We start from the raw sequence: 17,314 nt of genomic DNA on the forward strand, positions 1-17,314 counted from the left end.
AAACTTTCTCCTTTCCAAAATACACCCTCCTAATAAAAAAAACCACCCAACAACTGTGATGAAAAGCTTTCAATGGGCATTCTTCCATTTTCTGGATTTAGAGAAGCAATAGCAGCCTTAAAACATCTGCCAAATCATTCTACATTTCAGTTTTGATTATCTGTGTGCTAGTTTGAGGTTTTGCTTTAACTATACAGATGCAAGAAGTGAGAAAGCTATTCAGCTCAGATTTAGTCTTAAGAAGTACGGGCTGCCTAAAACAAGGTTATAAAGTGTAGGTTCCCTGTCTGGTTTGTTGTGTGATTGCATGGCTTTGTGCTATTAATTGCAACCTGGCTAACAGGTGCTTGCCAATGTCTTTATATGCCCAACATAAGGAAGGATTATATTTCCATCTGAACAAAACAGTGATGCTGCAATCTAAAAAGAAGCTAAGAGCAGCACAGAGAGGAAGTCCACCGTAGCATGATGAGTTGAATTACTGCTTAGTAATGAGAATATGCCTTCTGCTCTGCCCCAATATACTCAGAGAGGGAAGGGGGAAGCAGCTAACACTATTTTTTCCACATCCTCTCCTCTTGCTCAGGGGTCAGATGGCCATGAGCTGGACCTACAAGGGACTGTTTTTTCTTTATAATTCCCTTGACTCACTCAGCAATGGTGGCAGTTCTGCTGTTTAAAACAAACTTGTAGCAGTGGGGATCCCTACCAAGAAAAGCACTTAGGAACGCACTGCAGGTCCCATATAATGGAACTCGCCATGGGTTCACTCTTAATGTGCAGCACCACAACAGTGCTGCAAAGAACTTGGCCTGCTCTGTCTGGAAGAGCCTTCCTCTTGGCTTCCTTCTACCTTCATCCTCTTTCTATCATCAGTGGTGAACAGCTCCTTCCAGTCCTTTCCTTTAGCTCTCCAGTTCTCTCTGGTTCCCATCAAGCCTTCTGGTTATCACAGGAATGTCTGACCTCGTGCTGTTGGCTGTGTGTGAAGCCAGGGTATGAGAGGTGCTAATCAGAGTGAGATGGCCCCTGAAGTTACACTGCTTTGTCAACAAGGCTTTCTATTCCCCAGGGGGTTTGCAAAAGGTATTCATTCCTCATAGGTCTGAAGATGGTCTATAGGCTCTGGCAGATAGCTGTGGTGGCCAGCACCTGCACTGGGACTTTGTGCTCGTTAACCGAAAGCAACAAAACCAACTGATCCATGGGAAGCAAACAGTAAGACACTCCATGTGTTGCTGAAATGCACAAATGACTCAGGGGCATGTTGGTGCCTAATTATGGTGATGTGGAGATGTACAAAAAATACCAAGGCAGTGATTGCCATAGAAGGGAGCCTGACACTTCATAGTCACAAGGGGATTTAAAAATCCCAGTGTATGCCTCAAGGCCTTTGAAAATCAGACCTGAAATGCCTATCTGAGGTCTCGTCAAGAAAGGACACGGATTATTCTTGAGCAAATCTCCCAGAACAAACAACATTTTGACTATGTAAATCAGCAGACAAATAATTGAGTTTTGCCTGTAAAATGAGGGCGTTCCGACAATTCAGCTCTGCACAGGCTCAGATGAAATTTTGTGTTGGAGCACAGAAGCCAAACACAACTTCTACCCTCTCACTCCAAGAGGTACAGTGAAAGGCAAGGCAGCATTCACTGTATATTCCATAATAACCTAATTTTTCAAGGGGAAAACAAATTCTGGATAGTACTGGTTACTTAGATAAAAAGGAAAACCCCTACAACTAATTTTCTTTCCTTTTGCTAACCAATTTATCAACTTTATGTCAGGAGTGACCTGGAAGAGAATTCATGGCATATTTTGTGTCAAAAAGTTTAATAATAGTCATGGCTTTTAAAAGTGCTTACTAGAGTACTCCATGCATTTGAATATTTTCTTTCACTGTTGAATACAATCTTCTATGGGAGTACATCATGCCCTTTAATTAAACATTCTTGAGTATTTGGATTTTATCTCATAGATACACCACACCCTGCTTGTAAAAATTCCATCTCAGGCAGTCAAAGTGCTTGACTTATTTCAAAGATGAGTTATTAATTAGAATATCTACAGACCATGTATTTACAATCTGGTGCCATCCCTCCCTGGGGAGTGCAAACTTTTATCTGCTGCATTACTTACCTGTAGCTGAAACAGAGCCATCACTGGCTGGAATGCAAACCCCATCTTGTGCAACTCCTCACCACTACTCTCCAAAAGAATTGTGAGATAGGTCCAAATGGAGGACATTTTTAAGGTGTTCTGGATGTAAACCCCTTGAATTAAATTCATTTCACTTAAAATGTGTCTGTAGCTACGTAATACTGTGGGTTTGCTAACTAACCCGTTTGCTTCATTTTGCTTTGTTTAAAAAATCCTCACCTGAGCCACGAACTCTTGAGAAGGAGTAGGTGCCAGCAGGATGGTAACAGACAGGATTTTGCTCCTCAGAGTGGTCCCAGGTTTAACAGTCACCGGACACAATATGCAGCTTCCCAATGCCTGGTGCCTGCCAGGGCACCATCCCTGTTCTGACTCAGAGGTGGGAGTACTCCAGTCTAAAATCACCAAAGGCAACAGCAACTCGCGAAATACTTCCCCAAGCCAAGGGGTGAAAGCCAGTGCCAGCTGTGAGCTCACCAGCACCGCTCCCCAGCACCACTTGCTTGCCAACCCTCTGCGGCATTTTTAGCTCGCCAGGCGTGCCGGCTCATCCCACTCTCCAAACGTTTAGCAATCAGGAACAGCGATAGCTTGGAGCTGCCATGGCAGCCCAACACCCAAACAGGTAAAAGCAAAATGTGAAAGAGAGGAATATTGTGTCACCAGGCTCATGAGCCTTCACAGGCAACTTGAAGCACTCCAAACCAGTGCAGTGGGGAAGGTGCTGCCATTCCACAGAAGGAAATCCACAGGAAATCCTGCTGGCTGAAATACGCCTGGGAGATGGCACACGGGAGCTTCCAGGGAGCAAGTCCCATACATGATTCAGAGATGATAAGGAGCAAGTGGCAGACAGAACTGCTGCCACAGGCAGCCCCCAGCACGCACCAGGCTTGCCTTTGCGTGGGTCAGTATGAGCTCCTGAGGCAGCCTGCCATGCTCAGCTCTGCCTGCTCAGTTTGGGAGAGAAAAGCAATCTCATACAGTGGTGGCACTGAGCACAGTGCCAGCTCCTCAGCTGTATGTGGGGCCCTCTCCAGCTACACACAGAAGTCACCAGAGTGGAGGAGCTAAGGAAAAAATTGGCTCTGAAGCTTGGGCTTCATGTCATACCCATGAGAGACTCCTGCCCTCCTATGCTACTGCTCTCCTCATCCAGCATGCTTGCCTCAGAAACCTTTGATCCTCAGACATTCCACCTCTTAAAAGAAGAGATGGATCAGCAGCAAGGAAGCTAATGTTGCCTAGGAAAGATAGACAAACCTGCTCCAGCTGCAGAGAAAGCAACCTCCTGGCAATTTTACTTGGGAACCATGCCATGAACAGTGGATGTTTTTTGGATTTACTTCTTCTCTGCCTTAGCATGCCCAACAGATTTGTGGAGGTATTAATGTGAGAACATCTACTTTGGGAAGCAAGATGCCAACAAGAGGGGGTTTGAAACAAAGAGAAAAACTGAGAGAGGAGAGAGACCTCATCCATATTCTCCTCTTGTTGAAGATAAAGGGGGAAGAGCTTTAACAACAGCAGAATGAAAGCAAGTTTCCCCAAAGTACCAACATAAGAAAGACCTCAGGGTCAGCATGGGAAAAATGTAACAGAAAAGGGTAGTACAAGAGGTCAAAGCAGTTTTATGAGCGTTTTCCCTGAGTCAACAGAAAAGAAAACACCAGAAACATTAAAGAGAGCAAAGCTTGATCCAAAATCTCTCTCCTGAAGACATTCAGATTCTGTTTGAGCTTACATCTGGGTTTGAACTTCAAAACTTGGGGTCCTTTCTGTGTAACCCAGTAGGATGAATCAAACCTGATGCAAACCATCTGGAAACCTGTTGATGTTTCAGAGATGCATTTTTCAGGTTGCGCCAGTCACCAATTTAACAGAAAATACTCCCTAGATTTCCTTCTTATCCATTTATTTATACATACATTTGTTTTTCAGGTACTTCTTTATTTTTAAGTACTTACTATTTGTCTTACAAAAATTATTTATAAACACTTCTTTTCTTTTTGGAAGTACTTTTAATCCATCCATCTACTCAACTCTGGTCTAAGTCAGAGCTTTTATGCATTTCTTCAAACAGATAATTGGCCATGATGGCAATATCAGCACAGAAAAGCTTTTTCTGCATCTCTTTATGTTTCTGTTCTTTTTGAAGAAACGGATGTTTGGGTTGTAACAAAAGGACTGAAAAATACATTAATCCTTATTAAGCCGGTAGAGCCAATTGACAGGGCTGGGACTGTCTGCTTCCTCTGCCCTCCTTTCATGGCCTTCCGTAATTTCCTCTCCTCTCCTCTCTTCTGACACTTGTTTGTGTTTGGAAGCAGCATGCTCCCTCCTGACAGACCAGGACAGGGGATGAGAGGGGAAATGTCTGGACACATTTAGTCCAATTAAATGTTGGCATCACATTCAGTCTTTCCAAAATGCACGTAAGAAACTTTAAGTGCCAAGCTGGCCATTGCAAATTGATACCTCCCCATTTGCATTTCCTTGCATCAAGCCACAAACAGAGAAGGCATTAATTGTAAACAAGCATGTCTGCCACATGCTCCTCTTTAATATCATTCACAAATGTTCTGCTAAAACCTTTCAACTTCCAGCAGACAGCTTCCATAATCCCATGTCCCTGACAAGTTCTGGCAGAGCTTAAGTGTGTTTGCTGCTGACAACTCCCCTCACTTTCCTTTTCCAGCTGTGGCAGCAGCACACATTTACACAGCAGCATTCTCTGCCCGGCGTCATCCCAGCCTCCCACCGCTCCTTCCACAGACATGTTTGCAAACAGGGACTTACAGCAAATAAACACACACAGCCCTGCACGTGTGGTCCGTACATCATCTCGAGCCATCGGGGCTTTCAACAAGCCACTGCTCCCACAGCATGGCTTGTGGCACGAGCCCAAGCCGTGTGAGCATGGCAGCAGTGCCCTGGCATCCATGGGTCCTGTGGCATCCTGGCAGCGATAAACCCTGGGCTCTGCTGCACACAGGGACACAGCCCTGATGGGCAGCCCTGGGAATTTAACTGCTGGGTGAGAAAGCAGCAGCTGGGTAGGGACAGGCACTGTCTCCCACTCTCTCCCACTACTTTTTCTTTTTTTGTTTTAAACAACCAAATCTTGTTCTTCCTACTCCTGAGCAAAGGCCTTTAAAAATGAATGAGACTACTCATAAAAACAAATTAAGGGTGAGTTTAGAGTGTTATTAAATTAAATGCTTTATACAGAGTAACTAAAGAGCTTGGTGGAATTCATGAAACTAGATTCAGATCTCAGATGCTTTCCAAAGCAGCTGGAAGGGTTTTAGAAACTGAACAGAAAAACTCTAAAAGCCTTTGCTCAGAACTCACTGCAACATCCAAACCAGCAACATCTACATCACTACTACAGCTCTGCACTCCAACATGCATTCACAGATCTGATTAGATCCAACTGCCAGTTAAGGACTAAATGTACTGAGGCACGTCCCCAGCTGATTTCAGTATAAACTGAATAAACAGTATAAAGTCTGGAGTCTGACTGCACAAGTCGGTCCATGGTCACCACTGAACACTCGCTGAGCCCTAAACAGACAGAGCAGCGATCCACCCTGTATTCACATTGCTCTTGCATTGTTTTCACCAAAAACTTGGTCCGCTCAGTTTAAAATGCAGTCTAAGGAGTGATCATATGCAGGAATTTCTGAGGACAGGAAAAATCTCCCATTACTTTTTGGTTTTAGAGAAGAAACAGCGCTCACCACAGAGCACTGAGATACACAACCTGTGCTGCTGGTTACATGTTTGGTACCTGCACAATGGGGTGCCCCCCTGCAGATGCTTTCACAGCCCCTCGACTGCCTTCTGTCTCGTAATGAGCTCGGTGGTGGGATTTCGGCTGCACCTCGATGCGCAGTTCGTAAGGTCCTGAGTGAGATGGCAGCTGCCAATCCAGAGCAGGCAGGGACGGGCTACAATGGAAAGGAAAACAGATTAAAAATTAACATCAAGGACACTATCACAAACCACAAGCAACCAGCACTATTACTTTAGACACCAAGTCTCACAGTTCATCCTTCACCCTCTTACAGTTAAAATTTAATCGATAAGGATAATGTCATAAGTAATTTAGAAGGTATCGGCTATTTTAGGAAGGTTCATGGGTCGAGCATATCTGTTGGCCCAGATGCTACCTGATTTGTATCCAAGAGTGAAAATTTTTAAGACACAGATTACAAATATTATATATACTAACTCTCAAAGCAAAATAAAAAGGCAGAAAGACGCGGGGGAGTTTTAGAAAGACGATTTCTGCTGTGAAAGTGAATGCCAAACTAGTTTGGCATTTAATGAATCTAATGGGTTTCAACAAATCTGCTCTGTTTACAGGGGGTGGAAAGAAGAAGGAAAAGCTATTTCCCTGCTTCACTCCCAACATAAAGCATGTCTGAGAGCCTCGAAGCAAAGCTGATCTCTTTTGGGTTAATACACTGCAAAGGAGAAAACTCTGAAGTCAGGACTTGCTTATGAATCCTATTGATGGTGATGAGCAAGCCTGCAGAACATGCAGCTCACTCTTCTGGCTCAACACTGACTCTACAATTAACTAAAATACTAAAATACCAAGCACCTATTACCATCAAGCAGCCTGACAGCATTCAATGGTGGGAGAATGAGATTCTTAGAAACCCTCTTCCAGTATAAAACCACACTTGAAAATAGCTGGGAGACCTCTAAGAAATGCCAAGTTGATGCTTTGAAAGAAAAGAAACAAGGACAGTAGAAACAGCAGCCCTGAGACAGACTTACTAACCTTAAAATTTAAGCAATAAGTTTTACAACTAAAACACTAATTTCATGTCCACTCTATATTCTTTCCTTTGGTGAATTTTCTTCACTGAGTGTCTTTCAAAAGTCTTGGCAAGTAGTTAAACAGCCCAACTGCAACACCCTCCCCTGCCCTTTCATGTGAAACTTCATTACCTCTCCCATCAGCCTGGAGAAGACAACCAGCAAGCAGAAAATCGTGGCCCTTTGTAGGTGCCATGGGCCAGGGGTCCCTGGCACTGTGAGAGGACTTGTGCCACCACAGCCTGCAAGGGGGCTGGGAACTGGGGATTTACTGGATCCTTGCCTCACTGCTGCAGCCCAGGAGCAAGGGCAGTCTGAGCAGTAGGAATCACAGGTGAAATCTTCCCTTTCCCTGTGAGCTGCCTGAAGGGGAAGGGATGTGCAAGAGCTTCCACACTGGATGCATATACTGCAAACACTTGTTCAGCTGGAGGCTGGATACTCCATGTTACCATCCCAGTGATCCACACTCAGTGCACTGGTATATTCCACAGGCACTACAGTTCTCAGCAGCCCTGCTGGCTCCACTGCAGGACAGGACTTCTACCACTAGCACAGGCACTTTTGTGCTTTGCCTTTTGGGTTTTTGAGTGCTTACCCAGCCCTGTACCACGAGCATATTGAACTCACATCTGTTACCGCCTGTGTGCTGAGCACTGCTGAGACTTCAGGCGGTGCTACATTTCCCTACCTTATCCTTCTTCATGTTTTACAAGTCTGAGCCACGTATCTGCATGCCTATGGACACACACTGTACACATTACAGGGGTCAGCTGGAGCCACCACGTCCCAGCCCGGGTGAGGACCAGGACCACCTCTGCTCCCTGGGCACCTCCTGCTATTCCAGCACAGCTCAGTGGCAAGTTGCAGGCTCCAAACATCAAGGTATTCTGTTCTCCAGCCTTCAGGACATGGAGCCCAATAACAGAGAGAAAGGGAAGTATTCATCATCCCAGCTCACCCTAAGGGGAAGCTTATCTAAAAGAAAGTTGTCTCTGCAGGTTCTGAGCTTCCATGAACATCTGGAGTCCAGAGAAGCCAGGGGGGCACCCTCTCCACTGGCAAGATCCTGCAAGGGACAAACTGAATTTTCCTTCTGCCCCTCCACACATGGAAGCCCCAGCCTCAGCTGCAGGCAGGATGTTGCACCCTCTGAGCTCCTGTGCAAACCTTTCCCCCAAAATGGCCAGGGCTCATTCTGGAGGTGAGGGGAATCTCTTCTGCTGCTACATGCTCATATAAGGAACGAGAAGACAGCAGAAAATTACAGACAGATGGCCATTGTATGTAGCCACTGCTCTTTGCCTAGCACTTTAGGTACACATATTTTAGTCTGAAAAAAAAAATCTGGATGAAGCATATTTGAGTAATGATAAATGACAAAGAGTAGAGCAAAACAGCTGTGTCTCTCCTGGTGATGATCAGCACACATTTTTAAACAGATGTTTCTGGTTTTAAGTAAATTCTCACTTGATGGATTTTTTTTTCTGAGGATACATCTATCAGATTAGAAATTTTTAACACTTAAAAAGGAGAACTCTGACTGACAGCATGTAGTCCTCAAGTGAAGAGGGTTGTTTTTTTAAAGATACATAGAAGTCATAGTTTTGTAATTAATGACATCTCTTTGAAAGAAAAGAACCAAAGAAACACACAACCTCCCCTTTTTAAATCAGCACCTGAAAATGTTAGTATAATCAAGTTGCAAAATTCATGTTCTCAAATAAAGTATGAAAACAAAAATATGGTTTGCTGTTAGCCTCAAATCTACAATCAAAATTCCAAAGCACCACCTGCCCAATTATAAATTGACAATTAATGGGAGTTTTCCTGATAAAGGAAGCAAAGTGAAGCATTTAGCAGTGTCATGGACTGGGGCTGTCAGAGCTATTTCCTGTTAGGTTATCTTCATCATGCACTTAATTTTCTGCAGCTAAACGTGCCTAAAGGAAAAAGCCAAAAACCAAAAACCAAACAAATGGTGTAGTGGTAAAATCAAATCTGGTTGCTGCAAATATTAATTTGAAAAGGTCCAAACTACCTCATCAAGCCTGTGTCACATAGAAGGCCCCCACCACAGCAGTCAAGAAGAGGAATTAAAGGTCTTCATGCAGTCTTCCTATCAAATACACATCAGTCTTTTTTCCTCAGATGACATTTTCCACCAGCTGAAAACCTGTCCCATTTCTTTCTGTGCCCTAATAAATCTCACTGTAGTCTTCCTAAATGCTACAATGAGGTATGGTTACTTCAAGGCAGGTTCACAAAACCTGGTGCTAGGCTGTAGCAAACTGGCTCAACATAACTCTGTCCTACATAAATCAGATTAAAAACCAGATGAATAGTGATTTATTTTGCATACACCAGATACACAATATGATTAAATCAAAAACAGATTATCCAGTCTGGCTGACTTCTGCCTTTAGCAGAAAGATTTATCAAGTTACAAAAAAAAAAACAGAAAAAAAAAAAAAAGATACTAAGCAGCCCACTGGAATATATACAGGGAGGAAACAAAGATAAAAACTTCTGGTAAACTTTTTAAAGGTGTTTAAGCTCCATTTTCACATGGCTGCTATCCATTTGGGAATTAAATTATAATTACACTTTCTAAGCTACTAGCCCAAGGCCACTGGAAAAAGAGATTCACAAACATTTTTGTTCCTAACTGCAGAAGGCACAAGAACAACTGCCAGTCTCACCCTGGGACTATCCCTGTTCTTGGACAAATACTGCAGCACAGAGGCACCTACCCCAGACAGCTGAGAGTGGCATGAACCACTGCCTAGAAGGAGAAGAGGCTCAGTGTCTTTCAGCACCCAAAGTAAAGTGAGTGACCTAGAAGGAATACAGCTGAGACTGGATGCCCTGTGCTAAACTTAGTTTTCTTGACAAGGAGTTTTCCTGTAGAAACAAAAACACAAACTACAAAAAACACAGGGCTGCTGAAACTTTTACCAAGCTGCTAGCTTGAACCTGCTCCAACTCTGCACCAAATGCAATTGTGGTTATGATTTATTATTTATTACTCGTCTCACATCGAAGTGGATGCCTGTGAAAGATCCTTGTGTGTGATTTTGAAAGAGTAAGAAAACAACGGTGATGACTACGTGTCCACCAACTCGATTGTGGTCAGAAAAATACACCTGCTTTATATTTCACCTATGACTTAACGCGGGCAGATTTTACTCTGTCTTTTTTTTGAATTTCCTGTCTGACAATTGAGCAATCTGGCTGTGGGCTGTTAAAATAGATGCTGTGTCCGACCCTAGACTTGGCTGAATTTTGCTGGCATGTGGAGCAAGTAGCTCCTCTCTGAAGTGCATGAGGTACCCTGGAATTCCTCATGCTGAAGTCTGAAAACATGAGTCGTCGTCATTCTCCCACATAATACCTCACCCTTCTGTCCTAAAAATTCACACTCAGAGACTGGTTTGCAAGGGAAGTTTCACATTTGATGGTTTAGAGAAATGACAAGAAACTATTGCTGCAGGAATGGAGGTAACAAGTGGCTGGCATCGCATTTCTGCTTATTCTGAATTTAGAATCCTAGAGTGTCAAAATGAGCTGGTGAAGGAAGGTCATTAATAAGATGCTCACAGGGTTGTTTGAATGAACTAAAAAACAGTCAGGAGAAAGCATGGGGAGGATTAAATCAAACAAACAAAAATATATCACTTTACTGAGACAGGCTTCCAAGTAGTCTTCAGCCTTATGGTGCAGCAACCAAATGTAATAAAACATCACTGCTATGTGATGGCAAAACAAACATGTTGAAAGCACCCAAACATTCCTATCCAGCAAGAATATAGCAGAAAAAAAAAAAAAAAAAAAAGATTAGCGGCATTTTGGGCTCTTCCCTGTCCACTTCCCAGTGCCAGCCCCTCAATTAACACTAATGAGTCCCAGGAGATGGTCACTGCCACACAGCCACAAGTCCTCACTTCACTGAGTCCTGCCCAGACAGCCCTGCCTTTGCTTTGTCTGAGGAATTTCCTCTCGCCTGCCATAAACACACAAGCTCGCCAGGGATGCACAGGTCAGCAAATCCGATGTGGCTGCATCAATGACTGTCTCATCTCATCTTAAGATTGCTGGTACCTTTTTCTTAGAAATTCAACTTTTCCCAAGTAGGGTTGCCCTCTATTTCATGGTCTGAAACAAAACACCTATAAAAAAAACAAAAACCAAAACCAAACAGACAAAAAACTCCTGCAAAATCAAAAGCATCTGAAAGGTCTGCAAATGAATTCTTCTTCTTTTGAAAGAAGAAAAATTTCTGCAACATTTTAAAGTCATAGTTTGTAATCATAGTTTGTTTGATACATCATTTGTATAATTTGGGGCCTCAACTTTTGCATGCTTGAGTTTAATACTGTCAGAGTCCCAAAAGTAGAATCCAAAAAATCCACAAAAAACCCCAAAAAAGCTCACTGATGCAGACAAAAGTCAAATATGCTTTTTGCAACTTGGAGAAAGGTATCCAACCATACATTCTCTAGGTACAGACTTCGGTCTCCATATGTAAAACTACATAACCATGTGCCTGTGAGGTGAAAAACATATATGCATATTTTTGAGGATGAAAAAGAAACGGCAGCTAAAGAAAATGTGGCTTTTGACTGTTAGAAAACAATAAACTGTGTAAGTAAATGCCACTGGGAGCTTTTAAAAGTCACCTGTAATACCTGCAATCTCCTTTGGGTGTGGTAGACCTCATATATGCCATACACCCAACCAACAAACCCAACCATTTCTCCTTCTCTTGAAAAACACTACATTTAGTGCAAGCTCAAGTGTTAAAGGCCAACACACTCCTTGGATTAAACTGATTACACTTGATATAAATACAATGCACTACTTTTCAAAGAGTAAGAAACTGCCTCTGAGAAATCTCAGTTTGTGTTTAATCAAGTACAGCAGATGAAGAGGAAGTCATATAAAATGTGCAAGATACTCAGAAACATGGCATTTTGGTGAGTGACTATACTTTTTGTTGTGATATAGGGTGATTTAGGACCTGCTTATGATCAGGTGCAGAACACAAAAAATGGGATTTCAGTTTGGAAGTAGTCACTAACAGCGCCCCCATAGCCGAGGGCTGAAGTCCAGTCTTGTACTTCCATTTTGGTTTTGGCATTTTTGCCCACAAGACATCCTGCATTACATAGCACTTAGGAGAGATGGAGAAATGGCATAGAAGGAACACCACTGACACAGCAAGGGCTTGAGAAACACAGAGCCTCCTCTGCTTGTACAGTAACTGCCCAATAGAGTGCTTCTCTTAAAATTATTTCCTACAGTAACTCTAAGAGAGATACTACAGGCAGAAACTAGTTGCATTTGAATGAGACAGCACAATGCACAAATACTAAAATAAAAAATATGTTGGAAATAAAACTGAAAGAGAGCTTCACAAAGACCATCTCTTGACTCTGCACGATGATTTACCTCCAGGGCTTTTTGAGGCAGACTGGTATATTTAGATAACTATTTTGGTCTAGAAAAGGTGTGATTCCCATTGTTACCTCACTGCTTGCTCCAGTGCTTCCCCTGGAATGTCTGCTTGGTCTTTAAATATTTTCTTCATCCAAAATTTGATGCAAGGCCCTGGGCTGCAACCAAAGGACTGCAGCCAAATCCCCGCCAGCCCTGGGTTAACCTGTGCAGCTCAAGCCTCAGCTGTGAGGTCAGGCTCTCTCCTGCCACCCTGCCTGTCATCCTCTGCACCCTCGAGCCCCGTGCAGGAACAGTCACATGATCATAGTCTGAAAGGAGATGAGTGAGCGCAGATCTGCACCACAGAGCCCACGGCCTGGGGACTGGGCTGAGCATCCCAGCTCACGAAACACATAAAGACTCTATTTCTGTTAAGACAGACATTATTATAGCCTCATTATATACTCTTATTATTCCCCTGCCCCAGGATTTGAAAAGCCTAAAGCAGGCTGAACTTTAATTATGAAAAATTAAAAACATCATCAATTTTAGTAACAATAGCAAAAAGCAGTTTCCTTTTAAGACTGATGCCCACTATAAAATCTTGGGAACGGAGACAGCACTCAGCCGATGGTGTGCCTGAGCCCGCTCCGTCCTGCTCCCAAAGAGATGGGAATGCAAGAGAGGGAGAGAAAGGCGTCAGTGATTTTCCAAGGCATGCTGGCTTTTGATGAAAACTGTACTGCATATTCAGGAAGGGACAGAGGAGGTAATCAAATCTGGTTATCTCAAAATCATTATGACCGGGTAGATTTTGGAGCCTGAGTTGTTTGTTGGAATCCACCCCTCCAGTCCTCACATTTGAAATAGAACAGATGTGAAACATAACAGGAAAAAAATCCAGCTCTGTTGTGGCAAATTCTTAACCAATTTTTTTGGAAAGATTTAAAATAACAGTTTCTGTTGCGTAGGCTGTGATCCTGTTGACGTCCGTGCTCACTTGCCCAGTACTTTCATATACATAAAATGAGAGGTATTTTTGGTGGAAGGAAGCACTGTCAGTGTATCTGATTGGTAAAATAACTTAAAAATCACATTTCAACAGTAACTTCCAACTGCCCTAGAGCACGAGTTAATGAGATCACATGGAAACATATTGCAAACCAGGAAACATATTTTATACAAGACGAAAACAGTGGAAAAAATGTTAAATACACAACATAGTGGGGCTTCATTCTGTGCACTTCACCTTTCTTGTTTGTGTTAGCACACAGGCACGCCGGGTGCCTCCTGACGGAGCGCGGCACAGCGCCTACGGCCGCTTGCTGCACCGGAAAGATAAAAGCCTGTTTGGGCAAACTGTCCTATTCCTGCCCTTGAAGTCATCGACAAAAAGCTGCCCCTGACACAACAGCTGAGGGCCAGCCTCTCTGATGAACATGGGCTACTTGGCACTGCAGTGGGGGAACAGAAAAGGCTTTTTCTAAGTAAATGGGAAGGCTCTGAAGGATTTGCCTGGTGTTAGAAGTCTCCACCCCAGCTCTGAAAGATGAGTGCCTAACTCTGGGTGGCTGGACCCAAAGGGGTTGCTGCGTTTCCCAGCACTGATTTGAGCCAGGGTCTTGAAAGGAGCTTGGCAATGCAGAGGAGAATGAGAATGAGAATGATGAGGAAGGGGAGTGAGCTGCAACATTAAGAGCCATGGACCACTCCACCTCAGTTTCAGGAGACAGCACAAGGCAGAGAGGTGCTGGCTGAAGAAAGGTGGGAATGACAAGGCTGGAAACCAGGAAATGCATTGCTAACTAAAACACTTCAACTACACACTTACTGCTTTCGTTATGAGAAAGGCAGCTTCACTGTCAAGTGCAAGAAGCCAGGTGTGCTTGGGGAGGAGGAGGAAAGGGGGTGACCATCAGGATCAGGGACTAGGAACAGCCTACAAGCCCTTGGAAAGCTGAACTATTTTCCTGCACCACATGCCTCTTACAGAAGACTCCAAAATAAAGTCTGTATCTACGACAGAAGGAAAATGCAATGAATGTAACTAAGATTTCAGCTATTCTGTACTGCTTCCTACCCAGAGCCCTGTTGTGATAAATAAATTTGATAAACAGATTGAACCACCAGCAGCTGAAAAATTAGTTTTTCTTCTTTAAACAGAAGTAGCAGGGAAGACAAAAAAACCCAGAGAATCACTGTCCAGTAGAGACAGAAAAATATTGACAGACAGCCTTCAGATGAGCTGAAAAAATTTCACATAAGCTGAAATAATTCGCAAAAGAACCATCTTCTTAACTAACTTGTATTCACTGTGCACAAAGCATAAATATAAAAGGCCCTGCAACAATCACCATAATGAGATCATATGCTTGTCCAGCAATATAAAAATACTGAGACATAATAAACTTCAAGTAAAGCTACAGGTTTGTTGGCACGAAATGGTCCTGCTCCCTGAGCTTCTGAATGCCTGATTTCCAGACTTCCCAGCCTGGGGCTCATCGCCTGGAAAGTGGATAACTGGTTACAACCTATGCATAGCCAGCTCCTTGAACAGCCTCTTTCACCCTTCAAGGCTTGACTCGTGGTTACACCACACCAACAACAGAGGCAGTGTCACAAGACACAGTTAAGTGGAGTGAGTGGATGGGCAGATTTGGCAGGAAACAAGACAGGAAGGAAAAGGAGGAAACAAAAGCATGCAATAAAGATACTACTGGGATTGTCCTTTAAGTCGGGGTTCCTTACCTCATGTAGGATGTTGGAGATAGAGGCTTTGGTTTGGCCCACTGATAAGGATGCTGTGGCACAGACAAGTACTGCTCGCAGAAGTTTCCTTTCCTGATGTGCTGGAAGCTGGAGAAGTCTTCTGGTGACAAATCGGCAGTTGGCGATATGGTCCCATGATCCTCGCCAGTCGGCTCCGTTTTGAGAGTCATGGATGGGGTGTGATCAATGGTGGTCTTCCTCGACTTGATGGGAATCCCATCGTTCATATCGAGGGTGCTGTCAGTGGTGAGGGCGTTGATGGCAGCGACGATGGCGGAGCTGGTGTACTGGTTTGTGTTCCCCAGCCACGTGTCATCCGTGACGCTCACCCGCGGTGAGTTTTGCGGAGAAGGAGTGGGGGAGTGGTGTGGGGAATAGGAAGTCTGCCGGCCATTTAGGCTGTACTTCCTTTTGTTGCAGGGAGACGGAGGCCTGGAGTTGCGAGCTCCCAGCCAGTTCTCCTCTGTGATGCTCGTTCTGGGAGACGCCGATGGAGAGTGCCTCGGGGAACTGAGCAAAGTACAGGCCACCATGCTGCGCTGGTAGCCCTCCTCTGTGTCGGTGGTCTTTGGAGACACACACGGGGATTGCCACGGAGAGGTCTGAGGTGAAGTGTATGGATATGAGTAGTTGGACTCATAGGAAGACGCTTCAGAGTTGCAGCTTCTGGAAGACAGGCTACTCGCTGGACTGAGGCAGGACGGGTCTCTGTACGCCTCGATGTTCGGCAAGTTCAAAGTGGCAGTGGAAGGCGACCGCTTGGCATTAGGGATGGCCTCCTCCACCTCATCGTGGAAAAACTGGTTGTTGTTGTGATGCAATCCCATGTAAGACGTGATCTCAATTCTGGGGCTCTCCAGCGCTGGAGCCCCATTAGGTCTCATGTTTGGCGGCAGGTAGTACTCGGAGGCTCCACTGTCAATGTGCCCTCCGTATCCAGAAGGATGGTTTGTCGATGGGACAACTGAAATGACGGGATTTGATGTCTGCAGGCCATGACATGGAGTTGACAGTGAGGAATGTGCCACATTTAGAGGCAAGCCAGCATTTACATTTGAAGATGCATAATTATAGTGTTCTGGAAGAAACAAACAAACAACAAAGAATGACATGAGGTGCTGCACAAATATATTCACTTAGTAACATACCCAGCTGAAATGGTGGGACATGGCACAACACACAAAAGCACAGCTCTCCTCAACAGCACAGCCCAGAGGTGTGCCATGTTGGGCAAGAGGCTGCAGACTAGCATCCTTGAAAACACCACTGACTGAACAGAACAAGACAAGATATCTTGGGATGGGGAATGCATGCAGACAGAGCTGGTCTTGGGAACATGGGTCCTAGGTGAACCTTTAAAGCAAAAAAATTGAGTCGTCAAACAACATTGCTTCAGGATTCTAGGAGACTGCAGCCTTCAGAGATGCAACTGAAGAGATGTGTTTTTACATAAGTGAGCCTAACTCCCTCACTGAAAAGTTGGAATACACAAAAAACTGGACAAAAAAACAAAAGTGGAGGCAGAGTAAAGCAAAGAAAAAGATCAACTGCATTCTGTTAAAAAAATTATACACAATCGAAATTTCAATTACAGCAAGTTTCCAACTGGTTCCAGTTAACTAGGATTTTGGAAAAAGATGGATCTATTGATCTGCTCTGGTTTCTGGGACCACTTATCCTCCAGCCCAACTGGCAGAGACCAGGTGAAGGATAAACACGGATGTCTCACTACTCAGCGGCAGCTGAAATTCCACTGAAATTGCTGGTTATTGCACACGCCACATCAAGCGCTGCCAGCAGCGTGCTCTGGGCCAGCTCTCCAACCATTTAACAGTGACGGGAGTATAAAAGCAAGAGCAGAGCTGCACAGCCAGTGTGGAAAACCTGGAAAGTAACAGATCACATCACAGCCTTGTGCCAATGGGCTCCCTGACCAAGCACAAGGAACAACGTGCCCTTTGCATGCCTCCATCCCTGTAGAGCAGCATCCCTGTGGACCAGCGTTTCAAAACTGGTCCACATGGCATTATCTCTGCCTAGCCTGGCTGTCTGCCTGCTGAAGGCATTCCTTCAGCTCTGCTCCCTTGTCCCAGGGATGTATAAGTGACTC

At 44.2% G+C, this 17,314-nt stretch overlaps 1 protein-coding gene across 2 annotated transcripts in view; it reads right to left on the minus strand.

The window, feature by feature from the left end:
• Nucleotides 1–17,314, minus strand: part of NFATC1 (nuclear factor of activated T cells 1) — a 110,974-nt gene that overhangs the window by 85,717 nt on the left and 7,943 nt on the right. For both annotated transcript variants that reach the window (XM_058803573.1, XM_058803581.1), the window contains exons 2-3: nucleotides 15,184–16,282; nucleotides 5,957–6,116 (exon numbers count right to left, since the gene is read on the minus strand). In XM_058803573.1, coding sequence (XP_058659556.1) covers nucleotides 5,957–6,116; nucleotides 15,184–16,282 — 1,259 coding nt within the window. The remainder of the gene's footprint in view (nucleotides 1–5,956; nucleotides 6,117–15,183; nucleotides 16,283–17,314) is intronic.

The sequence above is a fragment of the Ammospiza caudacuta genome, chromosome 1, assembly GCF_027887145.1.
Source record: "Ammospiza caudacuta isolate bAmmCau1 chromosome 1, bAmmCau1.pri, whole genome shotgun sequence".
Classification (NCBI taxonomy): domain Eukaryota; kingdom Metazoa; phylum Chordata; class Aves; order Passeriformes; family Passerellidae; genus Ammospiza; species Ammospiza caudacuta.